A 23,441-nucleotide genomic window follows, 5' to 3' on the forward strand; every position below is an offset into this window, starting at 1 on the left:
AAACTAATGATGTGGTTGAGAAATGAGACAATAAAGTCAGTTCAGTGTAGTAAGTCATGCTGGAGATCTGGGTCTGCCCGAATGACACAACTGCCATTCCATCTACATGGGACTTGGACCTGGACACCCCCCCCCCCCCCCCCCCCCCCCGCGCGCGTTACATGACAGCTCTCTAAACAGAAGAGCTTTTCAGACTGAGGGAGAGGGCTCGGAGATGTGTAGGAACCTGGCTCCAGGAGCTGTGGCAGGCCTTTGCAGCCTGGAACCACATTCCAATGCTTGAAGTGATAAGCTGAGGGTTTGGGTTTCATCCCAGTTAGTGGAGAAGGGAGTGTCAGTCTGGGTAGGTGAGCTGCAGAACATTATCAGATGTGTTGTTCTGTTTAGAAAGATAACTTTGCATTGTAAAAGGCTGGGAGAAGAAATGTATGCTAGGAGAGAGGTGCAGTCTAGGCTGTGTCACAAATACGAGTCCTGGATAACGAATTCTGGATGTGGTGCTTTAACTGGGGTGGAGGGAGGAGCCTGGGGATTGCCGTAGGGCTGAGCTGAGCCATGAAGGCCAGGGGAACAGAGGAAGGGTCATAGTTGTGGGGAGGCAGCATGAATCATGGTTCTCAGAGGGCAAGAAGTGTCATCTTGCCTTGTCCACAGGTCTGTCCTGTCTGATTACCCCCACAAGCCCAGTTTCTCTGGGAGCGTTGGATACCCTCCTCCACCCATCTGCCAGCTGTCAGTGAGCTGGAGTTAGCTGCGAAAAGAGACCTTCCTCCAGACTTCATTTCACAATGAAGTGCTTGTGTGTCCTGCCTCCTCTGGCATATGTTGTTACCCTTAGGAGGATCTCCTTCCCCTATGTCAAGATATAATGTACACGTTTTCTCCTGTTGCATGGGAATAACATTATCAAGCTCCACATTCACAGTGTGTGTCTGCTGTTTTCTCTGCCTGACCTCGGAGGTAGAGGATACTTCTAGAAGAAGTCAGGAAACCGGTCCAGGGGTTGATGTGGATCTCAAAATGACTAAGAATTAGGATAGGACCTGCCAGGGGATCCACGGAGAGATGGGGTGATGGTTGCACAGGACCTAAATGAGTCTTCAAGGAAAGCAGAGGAGTGACTCGGGAGTCCCTGGGAACTGCAGCAGAGGGAGAGCAGATGGGCAGTCTGAGGCCTGAACTCTGAAATTCTGTCTGTTCTATGAACAGCAGGTGTATTGACATGGTTGACTCTTGAACACCATGAGTTGAAGGACTCATGTCCACTCTTATGCACGTGTTCTTCAGTACAAGTGCTGCAAATGTATTTTCTCATCCTGATGTGTTTCTTAATGACGTCTTTTCTATAGCTTATTGTAAGAACACAGTAGATTAGTAAGACATACAAAATATGTGCTCACAACACATATTTGTGAGCGTCCATAAGGCTTTCCAGCCAACAGTAGGCTATTAGTAGGTAGGTGTTGGGGGGAGTCAGAAGTTGTATGTAGATTTTTGGCCACCCAGTCTTCAGTGCCCCCGTCCCCCACCTTATTTGAGGGTCTGTAGATGGCCCAGTGATGTGGAAGCCATTTCTGTGTGCAGAGTGAAGCCATAGCAAAACGTGGACAATAAATGTTCCACTTTCCTATCACACTGTTTTTTCAAGTGATATTTCATTTTTTTGTTGTTGGCTGATTTTTTTAAGGAAAGGAAACAGCTTATTTTCCAGATTTGCATGTTCACTTTCTACACATTAACAGGACAAGGGAAAAAAAAAAAGTTGACATCCTGGTGAATCATTTCTATCAAACTACTTTTATTCATGCTGTTGTGCAGACTTCAGACTAGCCCTTTGGAAGAGAGGGTTCATTTCTGTCTCTTCCACACATACACAGAAGTTCATGTCCAGCAGATTTATAGCACTGTGTTTTATTCTAAGGTCGGAACAGAGACACCCAGGTGCATAGCTTGTCCTGGCACATGCCCCGTTCTGTCAGTGTCCCCAAAGCCGGTCATCAGCTGGTGGAACTGTGGCTCCAGTGGCTATGATTTGATCATTACTCTTATTCAGAATTTTACTATGGAGAAGTAAATTTGTTGCTATTCATGTAATTAGACCAAACACATTCATCCTTTGAAAGTCAGCTGTGTGAGGAACCACAGTGCAGATGCATGCAAGGGGCATCGTCAAAGAGTGGGGAAGGCCCCACTTGTCCAGAAAGTACCCGGATGTCTGTGTGTTGTGTGTTTTTGCCAGTGTTGCAGACAGAAGTACAGCTCTTGCACAGATGAAGAAATTCACTGCACCTGCCCTCCATCCCCAACATGTTTCCTCCACATCGTGCACCCCACAGAGCTGGACAGTCTCAGCCTCTGTTTGACACTCACCTAATAATTTCCCTAAAATGTGTTCTCCATGAGGATAAGATATTTATGAATTTTTAGTAGTTTTTTTCTAAGCAGCTGAAATAGAACAGTTTTCCTTTTTGCTTTTTCCAGCGTGTTACCCGTTCCCAGGAGGAGCTTCGGGAGGATAAGGCTTACCAACTAGAGCGGCATCGGATCGAGGCAGTCCTGGATCGCAAGTCTGATAGCGATATGTGGATCCATCAGAGCTCCTCAGTGGGCTCGAGCACTTCCAGCCAAGAGCACCTGGACCACCCCTCCAAGGCCGGCACCCCCGCTTCCACTCTGACCAAGAGTGGCCCTGGGCGCTGGAAGACGCCAGCCGCTGTGCAGCCCCTGCCTGTGGCTGGCTCCCAGCCGGTCCAAACTGACCTGCCCCCACCACCCCCGCCGCCCCCCACGCACTACGCCGGAGACTTCGACGGGATCCCAACAGACCTGCCTCTCCCACCACCTCCTGCTAGCCAGACAGGACCTGCCTCTGCTCAGGTGGTGGCTGCAGAGAGGAAGAAGAGGGAGGAGCACCAGCGCTGGTATGAGAAGGAGAAGGCCCGTCTAGAGGAGGAGCGGGACAGGAAGCGCCGTGAGCAGGAGCGAAAGCTGGGCCAGATGCGCTCCCAGTCACTGAACCCAGCCCCGTTTTCTCCTGTAACTGTCCCCCATGTGAAGCCAGAAAAACCTTCTACACTCCAGAGGCCCCAAGAGACGGTCATTCGGGAGCTGCAGCCCCAGCAGCAGCCCCGCACGATTGAGCGCAGAGACTTACAGTACATTACAGTCAGCAAAGAGGAGCTGTCCTCAGGAGATAGTCTGTCCCCAGACCCGTGGAAGCGGGATGCCCGGGAGAAGCTAGAGAAGCAGCAGCAGATGCACATCGTGGATATGCTGAGCAGGGAGATCCAGGAGCTCCAGAATAAGCCCGAGCGCAGTGCAGAGGAAAACGATCGCCTGCGGAAACTCATGCTGGAGTGGCAGTTCCAGAAGAGGCTCCAGGAGTCCAAGCAGAAGGACGAGGATGACGAGGAGGAGGAGGATGATGACGTGGATACCATGCTCATCATGCAGCGCCTCGAGGCCGAGCGAAGAGCAAGGGTAAAGGGGAGAAGTGCTGTGGGCATGCGTCTCTGTGCGTGTCGCTCATGGGGGGTTGGCAAGGGCCCTGGCCTGTAGTGGGGTACTGTAGCTACTGCTGCGTGCAGGCATCCTGCAGCGTGAACCCTCTAACCCCTCTAACCCTCTAACCGGGTTAAAGGCAGACTTTGCAAAGTCTTAGACCATCCACATGGAGCTCTGCTGTTTTAATTTAGCAAAGTTGTTCCTGCCCTTCTCATTAACGCTTTAGTTGAGCAAACAAGCTAATAACCACTAACCTGTTAGTGACCAGTAATAATCCTCATCAGGGGTTGGCAAAAATGTTTTCTTAAATGGCTGGAAAGTAAGTACCTTAGGCTTTGTGAGCCGCACAGGCTGTCTTAATGGCACGGCTCTGCTGTCGAACTCTGAGAGCCGCCTTGACAGACTGTGAGCAGCCAGGGTGCTATGTGCTTCCCAGACAGTTAACAAGACATATGCTGACCCCTGGTCTCGATTATCAGCAGTGGGTGGTGGGTGATGAAGACTATTGAGAACTTCAAAGTTAATGGTCATTACCAGGAAGACACTCTGCCAGGTGCTCATACAGTTGATGAAGCAGGTATAATTAAACCACATTTCAGTAGTAGTAGATACTGAGAATTTATCCTTATTTCTCTATATGATAAAAATAACTTGTTCTTGTATCAAATAAAAGAAGTGAAATTTAAGTTACTTTAATGCAATAAATTGAAGTGCCAAATTCAAGATTCTTTTTTTACCCTGTCAAGAGAATTGTTAACAGAGAGGCATTTATTAGTATTAATTTGCAGAAAGTGCTATTGACCGTATCATGTTAGTTTAGTGTTTATACAGTGCAGTGTTCTGGGAAAAGACAGCCTGGAGCATGTCTTTTGGATTTTGTTTCTAATTGCAACTGTCTGTACTAGAGATCTAAACGAATAACTGTTAGGTCAGACGTTTTAGTCTTTCCTACATCGTGATGCAGTTTAATCTTAGATAATTACTAGTACATAAAGCTAGCAGTCTGACCACTTTTCAAGTTTGCTCTATGAATTATATTCCTGAAACATGTCACACACATCTAATTATGCACATATTCTCACCGAAAGGTGTATGGAACTTGGCCCAGAATTTAGCTGGAACACTGAAGTGTCTTAAACGCAAGCCCAAATCTTAGCTGTGACATGATTTTATTAGTATTTTCCAAGTCACCAGTAAAAAAAAAAAAAAAAACGCCCTTAGAAACAACTCTATTTAGTATCAGTATTAGTTTATTTGCAAGAGGAACTGTTGGATCAGGAGTGAGTCGCGTACAATGTCAGAGTCCTTTGTGCGGTTTCCACCCCAGGCCTAGGACTCCCCCCCGCCCGGCCATGTGGAGGGTCCTCTCCCTCTGCTCTGGCTGGTGCCACTAGCCCAGGGGGCCACTCATTAACATTTATTGTGAGAACTGTATCCCATGGTGAAAAGGTAGCACCTACATTGTAGGATTTCTGCATTTATTTGTACCAAATCTTTATTAAAGGTCTGTCAGGTTTTCCATATAGTTTGAACAGTGACTGTTTTAAAGCCTCTAAGTAATTACGACATTCAGAAAGTTTCATTCGGTAATTGAATTAAAAGCTGTGTATTTATCATTAATCATATTTAAGATTAATATCTTAGGCTCCAAGTAAGAGAGCTCAGGGGAATATTATTTTTTTAAAGTTTCTTTCGTGTATCTTAATAATGAAACTCAAGTGTTTAATGCCATATGGACATTTCCTATTTCTGAGGACCGGAAGCCGGTCCGTAGTGTGACTGTTCTCATTGGGTTGTCCTTCAGACGCAGACGAAGCATGGGAGCAGCACATACACCGGTGGTGGAAATACAGGTCTAAACTTGACTTTTTTTCACACTTCATCTTTCTTTTTTTTTTTTTTTTTTTTTTCCTTCTCTGTTACCTGCAGCAGACTGCTCTGCCAGCAATCTCTGTTCTAGATTTGGTATGTTCTCATTTCTTTCCCTTTGGTACTTTTTCCTGTCTTGATTTTCTTTTTTTCTTTCAGTGGTGGTGGTTTTGTGTTTCTAGTAGACCCAGTTCCTGGGGGTGTCCGAGAGCAGAGTGTATAGCTCGTGCCTCGTAAGAAGCATGCCTTCCTATGTTTTTAGATTTAGTGACTCTTTGGTTTTCTCCATTAATTTTAAGTGTTACTGTTTGTTTATGGATTTTGACCTTTTCCCAGTTTTAGTCCTAAAATTGATTCTGTGTACACTTGCATAGTCATAAATACATGAGCAAATGAAAGAAATTTTGCAATGACCATAACCAATTTCATCCTTATTATTTTGGTAGCAGATTTTGAATAATCACCTACTAGAAACTCAATTGACCTGATATTCATGTTGTTTTGCCCATTAAGATATAACTAGGATACAATGTGTGTTGGTAGAAAAAGCCTTTCGATAAGCATTTATTCTGTCTTCTTTAATAATTTCACATGGACTTTGGTTTAGTTTATCAGCCATACCAGTTTACTGTCTGCCAAGAAATGCTGGAGTCCTTTTATGCTATAAATTCAGTGTGTCTGGTGTCGGTATTGGGGAAATTCAGTTGGTCCTTCAGTGTATGCAGTGCTCAAGAGCTGTGTCTGTGTCACCGGCCAGAGAATTATGTACTGGCTGACACATTGAGTTGAGGTTCTCTTTGTTAGTTGGCTCCTACGTGAACACGGGTGGCATCACACAGAACCGTAAACAGTCCCCAGCTCCCAAGTCTGGCTTTGCTGACCTTTTCACCAAATAACACCCCTTTTTTCTTACTTTTTTTTTCCTCTCTTTTTCCTTTTTTAATTCAAACAGTGTTGTAGTGGCACTATTTCTCTAAAGAGAAGCTGCTCATGGAGACAGCTCCTCCCCTCCTTGCTGGCTGAAGGGCATATGATTCTAGTTTTTTCTTCTGCATGAGACAAAGATAAAATATGTACGTTTTTCTCCACACTTCAGTGTGTTGAGGTGTACCTATGGCAGGTGGCCGGAAGATATCCATTAGTGTGGCTTCTTTGTGCTCAATGCTCATTTAGCATACGCTTGCTGGGCATCTGTTACATGCCAGGTGCTAACCTGATGCATGGGCTGTAAGATATTTCACAGCCCCAGCTCAGTGGCCCAGAATCCTCTGCAGGTCACATGACAGGTGAATAATATTCAAGGATAAAGCATTACATGAAGATAAGTATTTTAAGGGAGACAGAACGTAAAGACTGCTAACTCTGGGAAACAAACTAGGGGTGGTAGAAGGGGAGGAGGGCGGGGGGTGGGAATGAATGGGTGACGGGCACTGGGGGTTATTCTGTATGTTAGTAAATTGAACACCAATAAAAAATAAATTAAAAAAAAAAAGATTATTTTAAAGACACATTTTAGAGGGTTTTTTTCTTTAAGAGGTAATTATTTTGAGTATTAATATTGACCGTAACCACCACATTCTTCAGCATTTCTTAGTCTGTTTCCCCAGGGAATATTAGTGTTATTCCTGGCAGTGTCATTATCCACAGCATCCTTTTGTCGGAGTTGACAGGTTTCTGGAGGGGCCTCCTCTGCTAGGTGTCCTAGAGACACCGAGGTATCCTAGAGAGTTCTTTCTCTAAGATAAGAAGGGTGGTGGCACATGTAACCAGATGGGTAGGAACCACCCCCTGTGCAGTTTCCACAGTGTTTTCTTTGTAGGTAACATCCCGGGGTGTTTCTGATGATGAGTGGGATAAGCAGGTCAGGTCGTCTGCTCCAAGCAGCTGTGTCTCAGCAATCTTGAGAGTGGGCAGAGTGGGCTGCACCCCTGTGTGGGGCCAGCTCCCCGCTGCCTGTGCCCACTGCCCAGTGCCTCTGCCTCCCAACCCAGGAGCCTCCTTTGTATTTGTAGGCCTAGCCATCTCAGACTGGAGACCTGTAAGCATCTGCCCGTGTAGCATCTCCAGTGGGAGTCAGACAAGACTCTGCAAACCCCAGCAAGTTCTGCCTGAAATTCCTTCTCTCCCCCAACCCCTCCCCAGGATGCTGCTCATCTGCTCTGCCTTCAGCCTTCCCCATTCCAGCAGACTCTAAACTGCCCCGTCTACAAACCCTCATTAGCATAACCCCCTTTTCTCTGCATCGAGAAATTCTACTGTCTTTACCTTCTCAGAATCTGACCCCCTCGACACCCACGCTGGCATGAGCCCCTGCCATTTCCTCCTGCAAAGGACTTCCTGCTGCATCCCCCTTCTCCTTTTGTTCCCAAAAAGGCTGTTCTCAGCCCAGCAGTTCCAGGGACCCTAGTTAAAAACCATCAGAACCCTGCCAAAGCTCCCGTCACTTAGAGAAGCATCCTGAGTCTTCCTGTGCCCAGGAGGGGCTGTTGGCCAGCCATGCCTGCCTACGCCTGTCACACCTATGATTCAGGGTGGGTGGTATCCCCTGTCACAGCAGCGTCACCTGGCTAATGTCCAAAGGGCGTGCAGCTCATACCTCTGCTGCCTAGGTTGTAGATCCTCATACATGCATAACTGTCCTGTTTCTTTATGACAATCCTGTGATGTGGGTAGGACCAAGGGACAGGCCAGTACTGAAGAGGTTGACCTACTGTCTAGAGTGAGAGGATTCTAACCAGGATATTTCTGGCTAGCATTTTCTGAGTTGATATTTCTTTCATATTCTGCTACACAAAAATGTCTCCTGCTCATGAAACTCTTGCTAGGAACCATCTTTCAACTAGAAAGTGACGTGACTGGACAGTCGCTTAGTTGGCCGGTCTCGGGCTTTGTCCTGTCATTGTTTTAATGGCTCATGCACTGACTCAGATGACCTGCCAGTTCAAGGGGAGCATCCCTCCACCGTGGGGTAGCACTAGTGAAGTGACGCTCTCCTGTTGCCCTCGTAGGAAGGCCCATGCTCTCCATCTGCCCTCCCATGGGACAGTAGGAATCAGGCCTCCCCCAGCAACCCCAGGCGTAGAAGGCTTGAAGCAAAAGCATTAGCAGGGCTTCGAACATGTAGTAGGAAATCCTGTTGAGAGTTGCACTTTCTGAGAGAAGTCCTGAAGGAGATGTGGACTGCCCTCGGCCTCTTCAGGCTGAAGGCTTGGCGTGGGAGGGAGCTGTGGCCCCCGCAGAGCCAGGGGAAGCTGTGGGAGCCACATGGCCCGACTTAGGGGTGACTCTCCTGTCTCTGCCACTCAGCTCTAGATCTCTCGGATCCTGGTGAAGTTGTCCTCACATTGAGAAGGCTGAGCATGGGCTGTGCCAAGGGCAGGGAGCCCATATACCAAGTGGCCTACACCATGGAGATGGCTTTCCTAATGAAGAAACCCCTTCCTCACCTAGAGTGAATGCCCACTGGGATGTGGGGCTGGAGGAGTTGCTCTGGGGCCGAGTCAGGTGCCAGAGGTGCTTGCATTAAAAATTTTAACATGTTTTTAATAGTAGATGGGAACGTAGAAAAGGCTTGCCCAAGTTCTTTTTTTTTTTTTAAGATAGATTTATTTATTTATTTATTTATTTATTTATTTATTTATTTATTTATTTATTTATTTATTTATTTATTTATTTATTTATTTATGGGGGGGGGTGCAGAGACACAGGAGGAGGGAGAAGCAGGCTCCATGCCGGGAGCCCGACGCGGGACTCGATCCCGGGACTCCAGGATCACTCCCTGGGCTAAAGGCAGGAGCTAAACCGCTGAGCCACCCAGGGATCCCCCTTGCCAAAGTTCTTAATGGCAATCTGTTCAATAGACTTTAAGTTGTGTTTTCAGTGAAAATGTCAAAAAGCGAAGGATAGCTGGACTCCATTTTGTATTCAGATATTTCAACATGATTGTCTCCCTTAATGGGGCTTTTACTGTCAATTTGGGGTACAGGTTAGTGTTTTTTGTGGTATCAAGTCATAAACACATAAATTTCAACTTTTTTTTTTTTTAACCTGAAAATGCCTTTTGTAGAAATGGGGACCACCAGGGTAGCAAACCTGGTTCAGGCTTAGAGCACTAGCTTTTGGAATCCCAGCTTCGTTCTCGGTTCAGAATAGCTCGAGTCTGGACACTGTCTTGTGTTCTTTCTGTAAGAATTCTCATTCTGTCTATGCAGATCTGTTCCCCCGAACATAACCTCCTACCAGACAGCTTTGATTCATGTCACTCTGCATTCTTTTCCTGTAAAACAGTGAGCTCATCTCCTGTTCATTTAACCCCAGTGTTAACATAACATAGTTTGTCATCGGATCTCGGCCACGAAATTTGTAACTTAGGTTGAACTGGACAGCAGCTCAGTGTACCGTTTTGAGCTGTTATTTGGAGTAAATGAAGAGATTCGATTGTCTTTTCTGTCCTTAATGGGCTTGGGGGGAGGAGGGTAGAGTAAAGCAGCAGCAGCACATGTACGACGAACAAAACAGTCTGTGTTTTGAAAATGAGAGTGCAAGAAGCAGCTTACCAGCAGTGGAGACAGCCCTGCCTCATGGGCTGGGGCAGGGAACTTACCACGGGAGAACTTTCCTTGCTTACCCCTGTCCAGATTTAGAAGAGTGAAGGTTTTTAAGAGAAAGAGTCTGTTTACAGATTCATAAGATAGCATTCTGTATCTGTAATGAGAATTGTAACTGTTCTCACTCTTAAAATTCTACTCCTCTTTAATTTAAAGGAGTGAGTGGGCTATTTCACCGTGTACCGGTTTTATTGCTCAGACTTGTCTTTAATTAGGTCTAGAAAGTATATAACATGATGAGTTAGTGCTTTATTGGGCACCAGAAAACTACTCATTAATGCAGTTTTATATTCTTCCATACATTACTCTTCTGTAAAACATTTAATATTATCAATCACTGTTTTATTTTGTTATTTTTACTTGGATCCTCTTCCTCATTTGGACTGATGACTGTAACCTGCTTGATCAGTCTTGCGGCTGCTGGCTCTCAGCCCTCCTGTGGGCGGCTCTCCCTGGGGCGGGATGCTGGTGACAGTCCTTCCGTCCTTCTGGGGTTCTCAGGCCGCAGCACCTGCTCCTGCTAGCAGAGCCCCTGACAGCACTTATCCTCACCTCCCTCCAGGGCTTACTCCTAGATTGTACTAAAAGAGAAAGTTAAGTAAATTTGTCTTCTCGAGGAGGCAGGTTTTAATTTTCTCCCTAAGGTGTTTTAATATTGTTTGCTGACATGAAAAAGTCTAGTGACGCAAGTTAATTTTTACTTTTCCACCAGATGCAGTGTTCACTCCACAGAATCTGGAAAGAGTGAAGCTGCTAGGTTTTTGTTAAATAAACAAACATAAATGCATTTCAAGTCCAGTTTCTATTTTTTGCTATGGAAAATTTATACAACAACTAGTAATTCTGAAAACACTGAAACACACCCTGAGCAGTTTTACATATGGAATTCCTGTAGTGGCTTTAGGTGTTATTAAGTTACATTTTAATTTTTCACATTTTAAATCCACTCTTCTTGATGTGGGATGGCACGGGGCACGGGGCTGCGAGTCCTGCTGCAGGCCGGCTCTCACAGAGGATGGAAACAGAGAAGCAAGCTCTGGTCTGGTGTTCATCCAAACCTCCCTTTTAGACAAGGTTGTTGGAAGCTGTAGTACTTAGATCTGACCAGAAGGATAAAGAGGCTAGAACCAGGACGGGCTACATCTTAGATTTTTGAAGATATCTTGAAGCATTTGCATGGCATGAAGGGAAGATATTAAATTTGTTTTGTGTTGTTTCAAAAAGGTAGAACCCGAATGATGAAAAATAGAAAGCAAGCCAGTAGGTGATGAATATTAGACCCACAGAAGAACTTTCTGACTAGCTGTTACCCGAAAGTAGAAAGCCCTGCCTCGGGGAGGTAGGCAGTGGGTTACCAGACACCAGAGTTACTCAGACAGAGCAGATAATTACTTGGCAGAAATGTAGCAGGAGGAAGGTAGAGTAAGGTTCCTTCCAAATTTCAGGTTCAGATTCTCTGACTCAGAGTTTGGTTATCCCCGGGCTGAGGAGAAATTCTCAAAGTCTAGGATGGGGTCCAGAGAGAGCTGATGGCCCATGGTGCCCAGCAGAGGCAAGCCGCCCTAAGTGGGCTCTCCAACAGGTGCCACGTCCCCCTGGAGTCATGTGCTGGCATATGAGCCCCCCAACCCGGGGACACCAACATCCGCATGCCACACCTCACAGGAGCGCAGGCCAGGAAACACAGGGAGGAGGGGGCTCAAGTGGGTTCCATAGTTCCATCATTTGAGGGTCTGTCATTCGAGTCTGCTGTTTTACATGAGCTGGTTAAACTTCTATTTATTCTAATAGTGTAATGTGTGAATGCATGAGACAATCCTTCTTGTTTGATTCACAGTTAATGGGAAAATTAATGGATCTGTGGGGACCGTGCTTTAAGGTGACTTATTTTGAAACTGTAGCACTATAAAATGTGTCTGTTTTACTGTCTTTCAACAGTGATTCTAGCCTGATATCTCGTATTTAACTGTGTGTGTGTGTGTGTGTGTGTGTGTGTGTGTCTGTGTGTCTGTCCGTGTCCATATGTGCCTGCTACACCTTGTGCTTGGGGGGTTTGCAGAGCGGGGGTTAAAGTCACTTTGTTGTTAGTTACAGGATGAGGAGCGGAGGCGCCAGCAGCAGCTGGAAGAGATGCGTAAGCGAGAAGCAGAAGATCGCGCCAGGCAGGAGGACGAGCGGCGCCGCCAGGAGGAGGAGAGAGCAAAGCGAGATGCTGAAGAAAAGGTTATGGTTCTCTAGGGGCAGCTAGAGTTTACCCAGTTAGCCTGAACCCAATCGATGGGCTGGGGCAGAGGGGCTAGACCTTACCTGTACCCTCAGACGTACGAGACAGAACAGGGCCTGGACCCCCACCTGTGTTATCGGACCCAACACGTGAGCCCGGCCTGGCCCACCTACCTCTCTTCCGAACTGTGTCCAGATGCTCTTACCCCCCGAGTCTTGTCTCTCTCCCGCTTCTGAACTCATAGGCCTGGTTGTCACAACCTGCCCGCGTACTCCGGGCTCTTCCCTTTCCTGGACATGGTCCAGCCTGTTACCGTGAGGGCGATGCCTGTGCGCTAGTCGGTCAGAGGGAGTCCCAGCTGTGGGAGGCGACGGGAGCGTAGTGAGACAGTCCGTTAACACTCCGCACTTGAAACAGATCATTCACTGACATCACTCACTTCTGGTTGATGGGAAGGAGAGCAGATGGCTTATGAAAAACACCATACAAGGAGAATTCAACTAGGATGTAATTCTGATAAATATCCTGAGTTCCTACTTTGTTTCCATATGTGGATTTTTTTATGAAAGCAATTTTTAAGTTGAATTTTAAAGTGACAACTGATTTGACCTATTCTGAGAAATGGGGCCCATGTGACGCTGTGCCCCGCAGCCCCCTGCAGGGCTCGCCTGTCCTGGATGCTGGCCGGGAGAAGCCGATCTCCTCTGCCACTTCCCTTCTGTGAAGGCAGAGGCCGGGAGTGCCACGGTTGCCGATGGGGGAAAGTTTGGTTCTTATTCATCATTCCTCCTTTGCTAGTCCAGTGAACTGTATTCATAGAGCACCCTCCTCCTCCCCCCCAAAAAAAGAGAACTTGTAGGAAGCTTTTTTATAGCGATAAAATCTCTCTGAGTATATAACGAGTGAAAAGCAAGATTGACAGAAACGATGTGACTCAATTAAATGAAAGTAGATACATAATGCTAGCACACGTACCTGTATGGAAATTAGCGACTTCTGCGTCTTCTAGACCTTCACCATTCCTTAAAGCCTATCGTCAATCTTTCAAAGCTGTGTCCCAGCAGATTTACAGTGTTCTGGAGGAGTCTGAGCTTTCAGGATTAGGTCTCCCTTGACTCTTTCACTCGTGTCCTGATAAGTCAGAATCAAAATCAGTTCTCCGAAATGTGAGCCACTTTCTGTTGGGATGTGTGTGTTGTCTTGCTGTCCCGTGGCTGCGTGGACCCTCCGCCTGCCCGGATGGCCCGCACAGACCCGCTGCATGAGCGTGAGCCTTCTGTGGACACTCTCGGGCTACCTGGTTTTTCTAGCGTGTGTGCTCCCAACTCACGATTATGTCAAATATGCTTGTGTCTTAGGAACTGCTTCTAGAACTGAGTGCTTACTGTAAAAAAGAAGCTGAATAACCTATTTTTTATATCGAATGTCCACAATTGATGGGCTTGCTTTGTTATAGAAAATGTGCCATTCATCTGTTGGGCAGAGTAACTGTCGAGTCATGTAACTGTATCTGCTCTCAGTGTAACTAAAGGGTATTTTGGTTTCCTCTTAAAATGTGCTCCATGTCACACTAACATTCCTGACGACATAAAGGCCACTGAGGTCATTCTGGATTTGATTCCCCACCCCAAGTAGACACTTACTTTGTGTAGAAAATGAGGTAAAAACTGTCTTTCCTTCAGAAGGTCTCAACACAGAGTGAGAAGTTAAAGGGAAAAGTTTGGTCTAGGCATTGGGGCTGGCACTGCTCCGAGAGTTTCCTCCCTTGAAAGGGGATGCGCCGACCACTGTCGTCGTGTGCGAGCCTCAAGAGGGAGCAGGGAGGAAACACAAGCCTATACGATGAGATGAAGTGGACCCTGATGCCAGCATGGTCCCTGACTTTAGTTTTCCTTTGGTTGAATGGATTGGAAGTCCACTCCACTCCTTAGCACAACACCGCATCCAGGTTGAGGCACATGGTTCTCTGATCTTGCATCCCTTTTCTTACATTCACTTTTTTCATGTGTTCTAGAACTTTTGTCAATCTGTAACAGAACCATGCTGTTACCTTTTTTAATGTTAAAATAATTTCAACTCTGTCAACTGTAGTTTGTGCAGATGTATGTCAGAAAAAAATGTACAGTATGTGTCAAAATATATTTGAATATCGTGTTGCTGTTGCTATTCACGCCTGGCTCTCTAATTTTCTGTCTGCCAGGGAGTTTGTTAAGATTTGAATTATAAATTAACAACTGTGGAAAGCTTATTTGTTAGATTGTTGCCTTGGGAAAATGAGTGATGTTTTTTACGGTTTCTGGTTTCTGTTAACTTCCTCTGAATAACTGGAAATAAACCAGGTGACTTAATCGTCCTTCTGGTCGAGGAAGGGCTCTCTGAATTCCCGGGGTTCAGGGAAAGCACACATGCGAGGTTGCTGCCCTTGCACGTGCCCGCTGTAGAAAGCCACGTAGAGCCTGTTTTGGGTTTGGTTTTGTCTTTAAACCGAGCGGTAACAGGTAAGTTAAAACCCACAAGAGCAGAAGGAGAGAGAGGCAGCAGAGAACGAAGGTCTGGAGGAGTAACTGACTGGGGTCGGTGGCGTAGTAAGTGGAAGCTGGAGCCTGAAGTACTGAGAGTCCGTCCGCTCCATGCTTCGGAGGTTTCATGACCCATAACCCACCGTAGGATGAAGGTCCGTGAGTCTCAAGACCGCTTCTGTTGTAGCCTGTTAACGTTGAAAGTTGCCGTCCCCTGGACTCACTGTCAGTGTGGCGACGGGAGACAGGGTAACGGTGCCCTTTCATCCCCCCAAGGCCCGTCCCGACTCTGACCTTTGCACTCTTGTCTGTTCGGCCTGCAGAGGCGTCAGGAAGAAGGCTATTACAGCCGCCTGGAAGCCGAGAGGCGCAGACAGCACGCGGAGGCCGAGCGCAGGTTGCTGGAGCCGGAGGAGCCGGGTCTGTGCAGACCTCCGCTGCCGCGGGGCTACGAGCTCCCGTCCCCGTCCCCTCCGGCTGCCGCTCCTCCTCCCCCGCCTCAGCGGACCGCCTCCTCCCTCCAGGCCCAGGCCCTCTCCCCAGACTCCCTGTACACCGCCAGGCTCGTTGCGTACCACGAGGAGGAGGAGGAGGAGGAGGAGCACTGCAGTCTGGCAGGTCAGGACAAGCACTCTGGCACGAGGAAGTCCCACGGGCACCTTCTTCCCGCCGCCCTTGAGCCGCAGCGGCCCCCCCGCCCGCCGCGCCCGGCCTCCGACGGCATCTTTCTCTGCACCTCATTCCGGCCCCCCTTGGCCCGAGCCAACAGTACTGCTCACAAAGCAGGCCAGCCCCCACCCCCTCCAAAAAAACCAGGCTTCTACCAGCCCAGCCACTCGAAAGGTAGAGGTAAACCGTGGGATCACCAATCAAGCCCTCTTTGTCTTCCTGATTGGAATCGGGACTCTGCACCCCCTCAATCAACACTCGCATGGGAGTTGTGATTTTATTCGATCACTAGTGTCGGCGTGCTCATCGCCCGCTCCCTCAGTCCTGTCTGTGCTCAGAGCCCCTCGGGCAGCTCCCCCAGCAACCCAGCCCTGCTCTGTGCCTGGAAGGTTCCGTCCCTTGGGCCGGCCGGCGGCGGTTAATGCTCTGTACCTCCCCAGTCACGTGAAGTACTGTTGGTCTTGGCCTCCATTCTCTGCCTCTTCACGTAACTCTTAGGTTGAGTTGAACACATGTTTTTATCACCCATTTTGGTGTCTGAAGCTAAGAGTGAGATAGTCTTCCCAGTAGTGTCCTGGTCACACGCTAAGTTTCATCCTTTAACATGAGTAGGACTCTCCGTGTTCTGGGTTATGTGCCACGTGGCAGGGGTTTACAAGACGACCCCTACTTGCCTTGGTCGTTCAGGCGGAGTAGTTGGTGCTGTGCTGAGTTGATGGGCCCGCTTTAATGCGAGCTGCCTCACGCCAGGGGCACAGAACCCAGTCATTGTGAAATCACTCCCTTTCCCTCTCGCTGGTTTCCTTCCTTCCTGTTACGTGACATTCCCTGCACGTCACAGCCCTAGCACTCCGGCCTGGACAGGCGTGCAGTCACCTTGACGATCTGTGACGGGACTGCCTGGCGTGACGGTGGCCCTGCACACGGGCACATCTGTCATCACCAGTGTCCGAGATGGCACTGAGGGGGGAATGTTTAAAATATAACCGTAAATCACCAGGATTCAAATTTGCAAATTCATCTTACTCTCTTAAAATTAGAATGCCAGCAACAAATGTTCTCAGATTTAGTTTTACTTGTTCCTGGTGCAATGCACGGGACTACGTTTCTAAAAGAAGGTGAATGATCAAAAACATGTGACCTTGGTGTCAGAGCTTTGATCCACCCCGAAGGCTCAGCATGTAATCTTGAGACTGAGTCACTCAGAAGCCAAAATTAAATTTTTTTTATAAAATCTCTGTTGCTGAGATCTGGAAAGACGTTTCTGGGATAGTAGTAATTTTTGGAGCGAGATGCCTTCAGTCCTCTTGCATCACGTTACAAGCGGAACTTGAGGTGTTTCGTGTCATGACACAGACGCGGTTCGCTAGCACGACGTTGGGCTAGGTTTTCGCTTCTGACCACCTTGGCTGCCACTCATACCACTAACCCTTATTTTATTTCACACCGAAAAGACCACGTAGGAGAGCAGGTTATATCCTGCGTCTGATGGCTCGTGCCTCTTTGAAGACTTCCTTCGTAAAGTACAAAGCCGTCTGCACCAAATGCAGAACGTTTCTGACCTCGTCACCGCCATCCCACTAACATGGCCGTGCCCCTGGGCTCGGCTCGGTTCTCCGTTGTGAGCGCTCTGCATGCTTCTGCAGGTGGACTTGCTTTCTTCCCCTGGGTGCCCTGAGGACTAGGATCGGCGTGGGAATGGGAATAAACTGTCCCATTCTAGCATAGCAATGTATTAAAAAAAAACGTTCTTTAATTGGAGCTCTTTGAAAATTACTTGAAGTGTGCAGTAATAAGTTATATATAGTCCACTGGAAGTATTTAACCTTCTAAACAACTTTGACAATTTTGAAGAATTGGTTTTTACCAGCGGAAGAAGCAAGTATCATTCTTAAAGCTCAAAAGACGCAACACGGCATTTTCTAAAACAAAGACAATTTAGAATTAAAATAGAAAAGAATTGCACTCTGCTGATAATTGTTGTGAGGCCCGCTCTGGGTTACCCCACATTGGAGATACGGGTCTGTTTCGTCTTTTGAGTCTTTGTGGAGGATGATTTCCCATGTGGTGATCACAGGGAACCTGTCTAAGGAATGGAAAAGATGCAGTGCCCCAAGGAGGAGCCCAGCGGGTACCGAGCTCCGTCGACGTCTGCACAGTATGCCTCTTCATACAGAAAAGAAGCAAAATTCATTTTTGTGCAGCTTGTCTAAAAAGGATAATTTTAATGTTGAGATACTGTAGTAATCGTGTGACCCCGTGCCATCAGCATTTGCTGAGTATTTTGAGCACTTACTGCCCTGTCCTGTATCATCCTAAGCAAAAGGCTCTTCGTGAGATTTTTTTTTCCTTGCTCATCTCCTAATTAGCAGAGTACCTCAGTATTGATGCAATGCACTATGATTTTAATAATATATCATTAGTGGTAATAGTATCTTATCTTTGGATGCATTTTAAATTTTATATCTGCATCATCTCTTTTGATCTTTAACTTAAACCCTTTGGAGTAGATAAAGTGGGCGGTGCCATTCCCAGGCTGGGGGCTGGGCTGGGAGTCCCACGCTCACGCATGCCTCCTCTGCCCCACGCAGCTCGGGGTCTTGTTTTCAGTGAGTTTGTATTTGCAGCATTTATATCAAACATAGGGTTTTTGTGACTCATTTGTTTAAAAAGTTTTGTGTTAATAATGATAGCCATTTATGTAGCGAGAAAATTCAGTAGCTATCCTGAAAAGAAACTGCAGGTGTGTGGTCACTGCTTACTGTTTGGGTGACATTTGCTCTCAGCGGTTTTGTAAGGAAGTTCTTCATGTCAGGGGTACCTCACAGTCTCCCCACTGAAGCCCGTCTTCTGTGAATTTTTCTTCTGAATTCATGGTAATTACCCATCTTAACTGATTGGAACTTTTTGGCCATGCCCGCCTACGTAACAGATGGCCCGGCTGGCTCGGAGCTGGGCACCTGTACAGTCTGCTGGTTGGGTTACTCAGGCCACCCAGCGACGTGAGCTTCCCACCCACGGTCTCCTCTGCGGGCACTGCATCTTGATCATGAGTATAGTTTTGGAGATTATGCAGTCACTTTAACTTGGACTTTTCCTTTTGTGGTGAAGGACCAAACTCTTACCTGGGATCTGCCGGGACAGCTGTTGGCACCCACGATGCCTTTCGGGACCCGAGAGAAAGACTGTCTAAAAGGTATTGAGAGCTGCGCTAGACGAACAGCGTCACACAGCGGGACACCAGTTTTGTAGGAGGCTGTATTGTCCTCTCCGACCTTCCTCGTTGTACACAAGTGTATGAGCCTAGAGGCTTTTTTGTCTTGCTCATACAGTTGTTTCAGACCAGTGATGTAGGTACCAGGCTTTTGGTCAGACCATCAGAAGCAACTGGGCATGCTGCTGTCTGCTTCCTCCAGCAAAGGTGGGAGGTTCAGGGCAGTGTGCAGACCTCCTGCTAGGCTACCTGAGGCCCACCTGATGATGCACACCAGCCGGCCTGCCGTCTGCTGAGCACGCTCACCTAGGTCGTACTCAAACTATTCTCCAGATAGTTCTTAGAACACTGAAATTTAATCAAGAAAATGTTTAGTATCTGAACACTAACTTGTTAAGGTAGGTATATTGATGGATGTCTCTCGGGTACACGGAGGCATCCACCATGTACCCGCGGGCTCATGAAAACGACATGTTAGAAGCTGTATCTCTTTAGTAAACTAACCTATTAAGAATTCCCTGTCTTCTAAAATGGAAATTACCGGCATTTTGAGAGTGGGATGTGGCTGGAGAAAGTTAACATTTTAGTCAGGAGAACATGCTGCCCTGTTTTCCTACATGCCTCTGAGTACAGCCCCAGTGATTGTTTTTATGGAGAGGGTTGTGGCAAATTAAGGAAATTGTACTTAATCACCCAATGTGTAAAGTTATCTAGTTGTTGACGGGTTATTTCCACGTTGACCGGTGATGTCTTGCATTTCCCTCTCCTGCAGCCACGAGGCAGATTTACCTGGGAGCTCTGGAGCCCCTGAAAACTTGACATTCAAAGAGCGCCAGCGTCTGTTCTCACAAGGTCAGGACGTGTCCAATAAAGTAAAAGCCTCTCGTAAATTAACAGAACTGGAAAACGAACTGAACACCAAGTGAGCCAAGGACGCGGTGCCCGTGCGCGCACACCCAGGGTCCCCTTGGCATGGCTCTGGAGGGCGGGCCCGGACGCCACAGGGCTGAGTCACGGGAGCACTGCTTTGGAGCCGGCTGGGATCCCGGGATGGTCCCCTTCCAAGAATGTCTCTTGTCTCACCAAGAGATTATCATTTCTACAATGTAAAACACTGTCTAATTTCTTAATTATCTGACTCATGTGAAGATAAGTTTTTTGTTTTTTTAAAGTCTGAGTGGGCGAGGGGAGAACTGAGGGCAGGAGAGCAGAGTGAGAACACGTGTTCTCACCCCCACGTGTGGCGCTCTGTCATGGACGGCACTGCGGCCGTCGGGCGGGAACCGGCTGGCGCTGCCCAGACCTTGTTTGCACTATTGAGTAGCAGTGGCAGCGGCCTCCCGGGAGGGTGAGCTGTCCCCGTCCAGGAGAGAAGACGGGAGGCCGCGCCATGTGTCCCCGCTGGGTGGGCCCGAGGCAGCTCAGACTCACAGCCCGAAAGGGAGGTGTTGCCTGTCGGGACCGGCCCTCTCCTTCCTTCCACCAGGGACAGCCCTCCTGGTATAAATAGGTGATTTAAAAATAAAAATTCTCCAAGAAGAAAATTTTGAGGATTTAAGCTTAGGATATTTTATTTTTATAAATGCCAGATTATTGTTAGACTAATAAATCATTGGTGATTTTAAAGATGGCAATTAAGTTAGGAAGTTCGCTAAATCTTTCAGATATTCAAGGGAATCTATGAAAAGATATCTTTAGCTGGGCCGTGTTGATGTGAATAGAAAGAGAAGTATCTGAAAGGGATGGGAGGTTCGTAGTGACACTTGAGCACGACTGTTGCTCAGAGATTTTAAATTCGAGGAAGAAAGATTCACCTCCATGTGCTGTCTGAGAAGGAAGGTTCGGTGACACGTGGCATCTGTGACTTACAATGTCAGGGGCTTGTTTGGCAGTTCAAGCTATTTTTTTACACCGAATAGAGTTATTTAATTTTCATTTTGAGTCATTGGTGATCACTGTTGTTTCTTCAGCTGTGAATGCGTGGCTGATGCTGGGGAGATGGATCTCACTTCGTTTTATACTGTGTGCTGTGAAAGTGCTAAATTACTTTGTGATTATGAGCAAATTTTCTATTTGACAAAGCCCTGCTGTGGGATCTTGATGATTCTTATGTACCAGATTGTTCTCTTACAATATATATGTTAGAAAAATATGCACACTTTCAAATAGAAGAGGGAGAGGCTTTTTAGCCATAGAAATCACTTTAATAAGAGCTGTATGATAAATCGTTGAGCGAGTGTAAATATTTTTACGTCTATCAGGGTTCTCATTTGGAAGTGTGCTCTCACCATTCCCCTTGTTGAAGAGAGTAGAGTGGTTCTAAGTGTTTATGAAGGATGCGCGTGCTTGCTCCGGAGGTCCCAGGAAAAGCAGGCCCCTCCCAGATCACTCGAGAACACTGGCCGCCTTACGGGGACTGAACCCACACTTTCTTTCACGAAAAAGATGCAGATGATTTACTTTTGTGTTAATATATAGAAAAACGGCAAATACACGTAAGTACCTGCAAATACATGTAAATATTGATATACGGGGTGTCTGTGTGTGGTCGCAAGGCCTGTAAGCAGGTGGGTGGGGCCACCCTGGGGCCGTCGGGTCAAATGTGAACACGTGCTCTTCGTAACTGCGTCACTGTGGGGCCGTCACGACTGCTGTACTTGCCCGTTTCTACTGTACTTCATTTGCAATCTATTTTTAATAAACTTTGTATGTATTTAAGTGTGTCCACTGTTATTTTAGTTGGCCTCCCATCACCTTCCCCTGTGCGCTCACCTGTGGGACCTCTCCGCACTGCCCCACGGCCCCCCCCTGCCTGCGAATGCTGCAGCCACTCTGGTCGTGTTGTCCCACGCACAGCTCCCCAGCCTCGCTCTCACCACCTGCCCGACAGGTCAGCCGACCTGCTGCCTCACACTCACATGCCACCTTCAGCACCTCTCGATTCTTGAACACACCCTGTAACTAGTAGATGGTGTGGACTGGCCTGAGGTGGCTCATGGGAGGGCGCCGCAGCGGGGCCAGGTGCTCGCTGTTCCTGGAAGGGCCTCTCCCAGCCCCGTTGTCAGCCTTCCTGTGTGGCCCTGGAGCGGACATGCTGGGCATTTCTACAAGGTCTGTCCTGAGGGAGGGACTGTCTTAAGGGCTGCAGATGCTGGGGGAGAATGTTGGGGTGGGACCGGCTGCTGCCATGCTGGAGTGATGGCATTTGCCATCTGCCATCTGTGGGAGGACAGAGACAGGACCGTATTCACATGGACTCAGGACTCAGGTTGTCTCCAGGAGCACTGCTGTGCGGCCTCACATGGGGGTGATGAGGCTTTCACTGCAAACTGTCCCAGCCGGTGCCACTGGAAATGGATTTCTGCTGCTCTATCGCATGGGAGACTGCTGGGGGCTGTAGAGAGGATCCTAAGCTCCAGCCTCGAAACAGCGCCTGACCTGGTTGCCCAGAGATCGGGACCCCAGTGGAGATCGGGAGGGGCCACTTCGCCAACAGCCAGCCCAGCACCCCACGTGGGAAGCCAGCGTTAGAGACTGGCAGTGGGAGCAGCCACAGCCTGGCCTCCGCACCCGAGTGTCACCTGCACCAGGGTCCCACGGGAAGGGAGACGCTGGGGGACAGGTTCCAGTGCACAGCCACTCTCCAGTTTATTCAGTCACGGCACCCCAGAAGATGTGCGTGCAGCTCCCTGGTGGGACATGCAAGGCCATTCCTCACAATTTATTTCACAAATAGAACTCATGAGCACCTGCTGTTTCGGGTCAGTGGGGACGCTGGTTCCAAGTGTCCCACAGGTGCAGGAAAGCAGGTCCCCTGCTACGGAAATGGTTTGTAGACGGCAGGTGCACAGGGCGCCCATTCTAACTCCTGGTGGGGCCCCTGATGACAGGAGGGGCTGTTGCAGGCAGAGGAGACCCCCGGCCGATGAGAGTGTTCCCCGCAGGGGCTCAGGAGCCCGGGGCCAGGCCGGGAGGCGGCAGCACCAGGGAGGAGGGCCGTGCACTCGGAAAGCACATTCCCAGGCTTCGCGTGGCTCTGGGGGGGGGGGGGGGGCGGCTTGGTGGCGTGGGGAGAGAGCACAGCGGGGAGCCTCACAGGACAGAGACCACCTGGGTCTGTTGCTAACTAGCAGCTGCCTCATCCCTTGGAGCCGCCTGCCCCCCGGGAGAGCCAGGGTGTCGCGCAGGGAAGTAAATTTCATATATTCTATTTAGCCCAAATGTTAGAAAAGCGTCCTGTCCATACGCCATCAGCACAGAAACGAGCTCATGAGGTAGCTGGTTCTGTCGTGGGAAGCCTCCAGAACCAGGGTGTGGCCAGAATCAGCCTCAGGGAGGGCTGGTTGCTGCCCGCAGCCTCGGCCTGTACTCACTGTGGTGGAGGCGCCGGTTCTGATGAAAGTGCCAGGCTGTGTCCCCGGAATTGGCCTTGAGAGCTGTGTGGGGCGGGTGCCGTGGCCACAGGGACACAGGGTGGGAGAAGGGACCGCCACACCTGGCCACCACAGCCGAGCAGGCCGCCTGTCCTGGTGCCAGGCCCCAGGGGCTCTCCTCTAGGACCGGGAGCACTGTAGCGTGCACGCGTGCACCTGTCACACGGGGCTGTGTGTGCATCACTCCGTGCAGGAGCCCCAGGGCAGGCCCCACCCTGGTGCCTGGCCTCCACCCATCCCCATGGCGCTGTTTGCTGTGGACCCCGACCCCGTGGCCCGTCTTGGTCACTCCTCAGGTGTGGGCAGCCCCTTCCGGGGAGGCCCTGTGGGGAGAGGGTGCCGATTGCCTGCCCGCTCTGTGCCTCCATCCAGGAGCAGCTGCGGACCTGAGTCCCTGCACAG

The 23,441-nt window shown here is 48.6% G+C and overlaps 1 protein-coding gene across 20 annotated transcripts in view; it reads left to right on the plus strand.

Annotated features, from left to right (window-relative positions):
* Nucleotides 1-21,324, plus strand: part of AFDN (afadin, adherens junction formation factor) — a 137,586-nt gene extending 116,262 nt beyond the window's left edge. For 8 of the 20 annotated variants that reach the window (XM_072830825.1, XM_072830967.1, XM_072830880.1 and 5 more), the window contains 6 exons: nucleotides 2,482-3,480; nucleotides 5,434-5,469; nucleotides 12,069-12,203; nucleotides 15,047-15,341; nucleotides 18,504-18,588; nucleotides 19,379-21,324. In XM_072830825.1, coding sequence (XP_072686926.1) covers nucleotides 2,482-3,480; nucleotides 5,434-5,469; nucleotides 12,069-12,203; nucleotides 15,047-15,341; nucleotides 18,504-18,588; nucleotides 19,379-19,532 — 1,704 coding nt within the window. In that variant the 3' untranslated portion in view covers nucleotides 19,533-21,324. The remainder of the gene's footprint in view (nucleotides 1-2,481; nucleotides 3,481-5,433; nucleotides 5,470-12,068; nucleotides 12,204-15,046; nucleotides 15,342-18,503; nucleotides 18,589-19,378) is intronic. The other 12 variants (XM_072830890.1, XM_072830954.1, XM_072830899.1 and 9 more) reach the window with 6 other exon arrangements.
* The last annotated feature ends 2,117 nt before the right edge of the window (nucleotides 21,325-23,441 follow it).

This window comes from Canis lupus, chromosome 1, assembly GCF_048164855.1.
Source record: "Canis lupus baileyi chromosome 1, mCanLup2.hap1, whole genome shotgun sequence".
NCBI lineage: Eukaryota > Metazoa > Chordata > Mammalia > Carnivora > Canidae > Canis > Canis lupus.